This window comes from Anser brachyrhynchus (genome assembly GCF_964034855.1).
Source record: "Anser brachyrhynchus genome assembly, contig: SCAFFOLD_156, whole genome shotgun sequence".
Lineage (NCBI taxonomy): Eukaryota > Metazoa > Chordata > Aves > Anseriformes > Anatidae > Anser > Anser brachyrhynchus.
Window position 1 is genome coordinate 251,223 of NW_027663655.1, and position 2,060 is coordinate 253,282.

General features: G+C 49.3%; 1 protein-coding gene across 1 annotated transcript; it reads left to right on the forward strand.

Moving 5' to 3' along the window:
* Window positions 1-715: 715 nt before the first annotated feature.
* Window positions 716-1,777, forward strand: LOC308187083 (small nuclear ribonucleoprotein E-like; the record flags this gene model as incomplete). Its single annotated transcript, XM_080609222.1, has 3 exons — window positions 716-814; window positions 1,021-1,099; window positions 1,722-1,777. Coding segments are annotated over 3 exons (234 nt in total), but the record flags the coding sequence as incomplete, so codon positions are not given.
* Between the last annotated feature and the right edge of the window lie 283 nt (window positions 1,778-2,060).

Sequence of the window (2,060 nt, forward strand, 5' to 3'; positions counted from 1 at the left end):
TACAGCAGACTGGAGATTAAGGCAATCAACATCGTGACTAGCAACTATTAAGCAGGTCCAGTACTTATACCAATTTTAGTTTAACACACTCTGGTCAAATCTGTCGATATCTCAACCCTTCGAGCCCCACCTTGGGCGCCAAAAGGGCTGTTGTGGTTTAACCCGGCTGGCAGCTAAACACCACACAGCCGTTCGCTCACCCTCCCCCCTCCCTCTCTGGGATGGGGGAGAGAAACGGGAAAGTGAAGCCGGTGAGTTGAGATAAAGACAGTTTATTAAGACAGGAAAATAATAATAACAATAATAATAATAGTGATAATGATAATAGTATTAATAATAATAATGTGTAAGAAACAAGTGATGCACAATGCAATTGCTCACCACCCGCTGACCGATGCCCAGCCTATCCCCGAGCAGCCCGGCCCCCCACCCCGGCCAGCCACCCCTATATATTGTTTAGCATGACGCCAGATGGTATGGAATACCCCTTTGGCCGGTTTGGGTCAGCTGTCCTGGGTCTGTCCCCTCCCAGCTCCTGCTGCACCCCCAGCCTGCTCGCTGGCAGGACAGAGCGAGAAGCCGAAAAGTCCTTGGCCTGGTGTAAACACTGCTCTGCAACAATTAAAACATCAGCATGTTATCAGCGCTCTTCTCATCCTAATCCAAAACATAGCACCCTACCAGCTACTATGAGGAAAAATTAACTCTGTCCTAACTGGAACCAGGACAGTTGCAGTCGTGCCTGTTGCCACTGTCGAGGATCCAGGAGTGGCTTTACGAGCAAGTGAACATGCGGATAGAAGGCTGCATCATCGTGAGTATCAGCACGACCCCGCGTTACGTCGTTAGTTTGTTTTCCCTCATTCACAATCCTATTTTCTCTTGTCAAGAAAAACTAGCACAAGGGAAAAAAAATTCGTACTTCTCTAACAATTAGTCTTCATTGTCCAGCCTGGGTCAGCAAAGCTGATGATGGTTTGTGTTGTTGCTGAACTAATTGCCACTGTTGCTGCTTTCTAGGGCTTTGACGAGTACATGAATTCGGTGCTGGACGACGCAGAGGAGATTCACTCCAAGACAAAATCAAGGAAACAGCTGGGTATGTCGTGTGTCTGTGCAACCCGAGTGACGCGCGGTCTGAAACCTGCCCGGGTGAGCCTTCTAGGTAGCAGCACTGAGAGGTACCAACCATGTGACGAGCCTTGATGTTGAAGTTCCGTGAGCAATTACTGGCTACATCTCTGTCCCTGATGAGTTTTGAGCTGCTGATTTTGCTGGATGAAGGAGAATCTGTCCCTGCCTGAGGCCAGTTCTGGTCTTTGAAACGTGTAATACCAGGCGGCCTGCACTGGCTGGAGGAGTCTGGTCACAGCTCCTTTCAGCTGCATCTAAAGCCGGTGGCCCTGGGCGATTCTCACACTTGCTGTGATCTCTGAGTCAAAGCCGGGAGCCACGGTAGCGGCAGTGTTTATTTACCACCTGCTGGTGGACAGAAGCAACGATGTGCGCCCAGTGCTGGGGTTTTCAGCAGGGAGAGCGTGCTGCTGGAACGGGGACGGTGGCTGGCGTGGGACTTGTGAGTGTGGGGCAGCTGGCAGGAACAGGACTCTGCGTGATGGGCAAAACCCTGCTCAACCACACAAAATACTTTCTGAAAACATGAGATTATTCTCGGATTCTGGGCTCTCTCTAATCCCCTCTTTCCCTTCTCTTTGCTGCAGGCCGGATCATGTTAAAAGGGGACAACATCACTCTTCCACAGAGCGTTTCTAAGTAGAATTTGCCATCCTTAGAACAAAGGTGGCTGCCGTGCTGCGGAGTGACTGAGTGCCAGGGGAACGCGGCCCGCTGGTAGATAGGAAGTTGGGGTAGATAGTAACTGGGGTTGCATGCTGAGGACAAAAGTCCTTCCTTTGTGGGAGAGAGTTTTTTGTAGCTTGAAACAATACGTGATGTATTTCACAAATAAACATTTTTCACATTAACTGTAAATGTAAACCACTAATCTGCTTGTTTTCAGTCTCTTCCTTCCGTGAATGGAGAAGGAGGAGAAATATAGA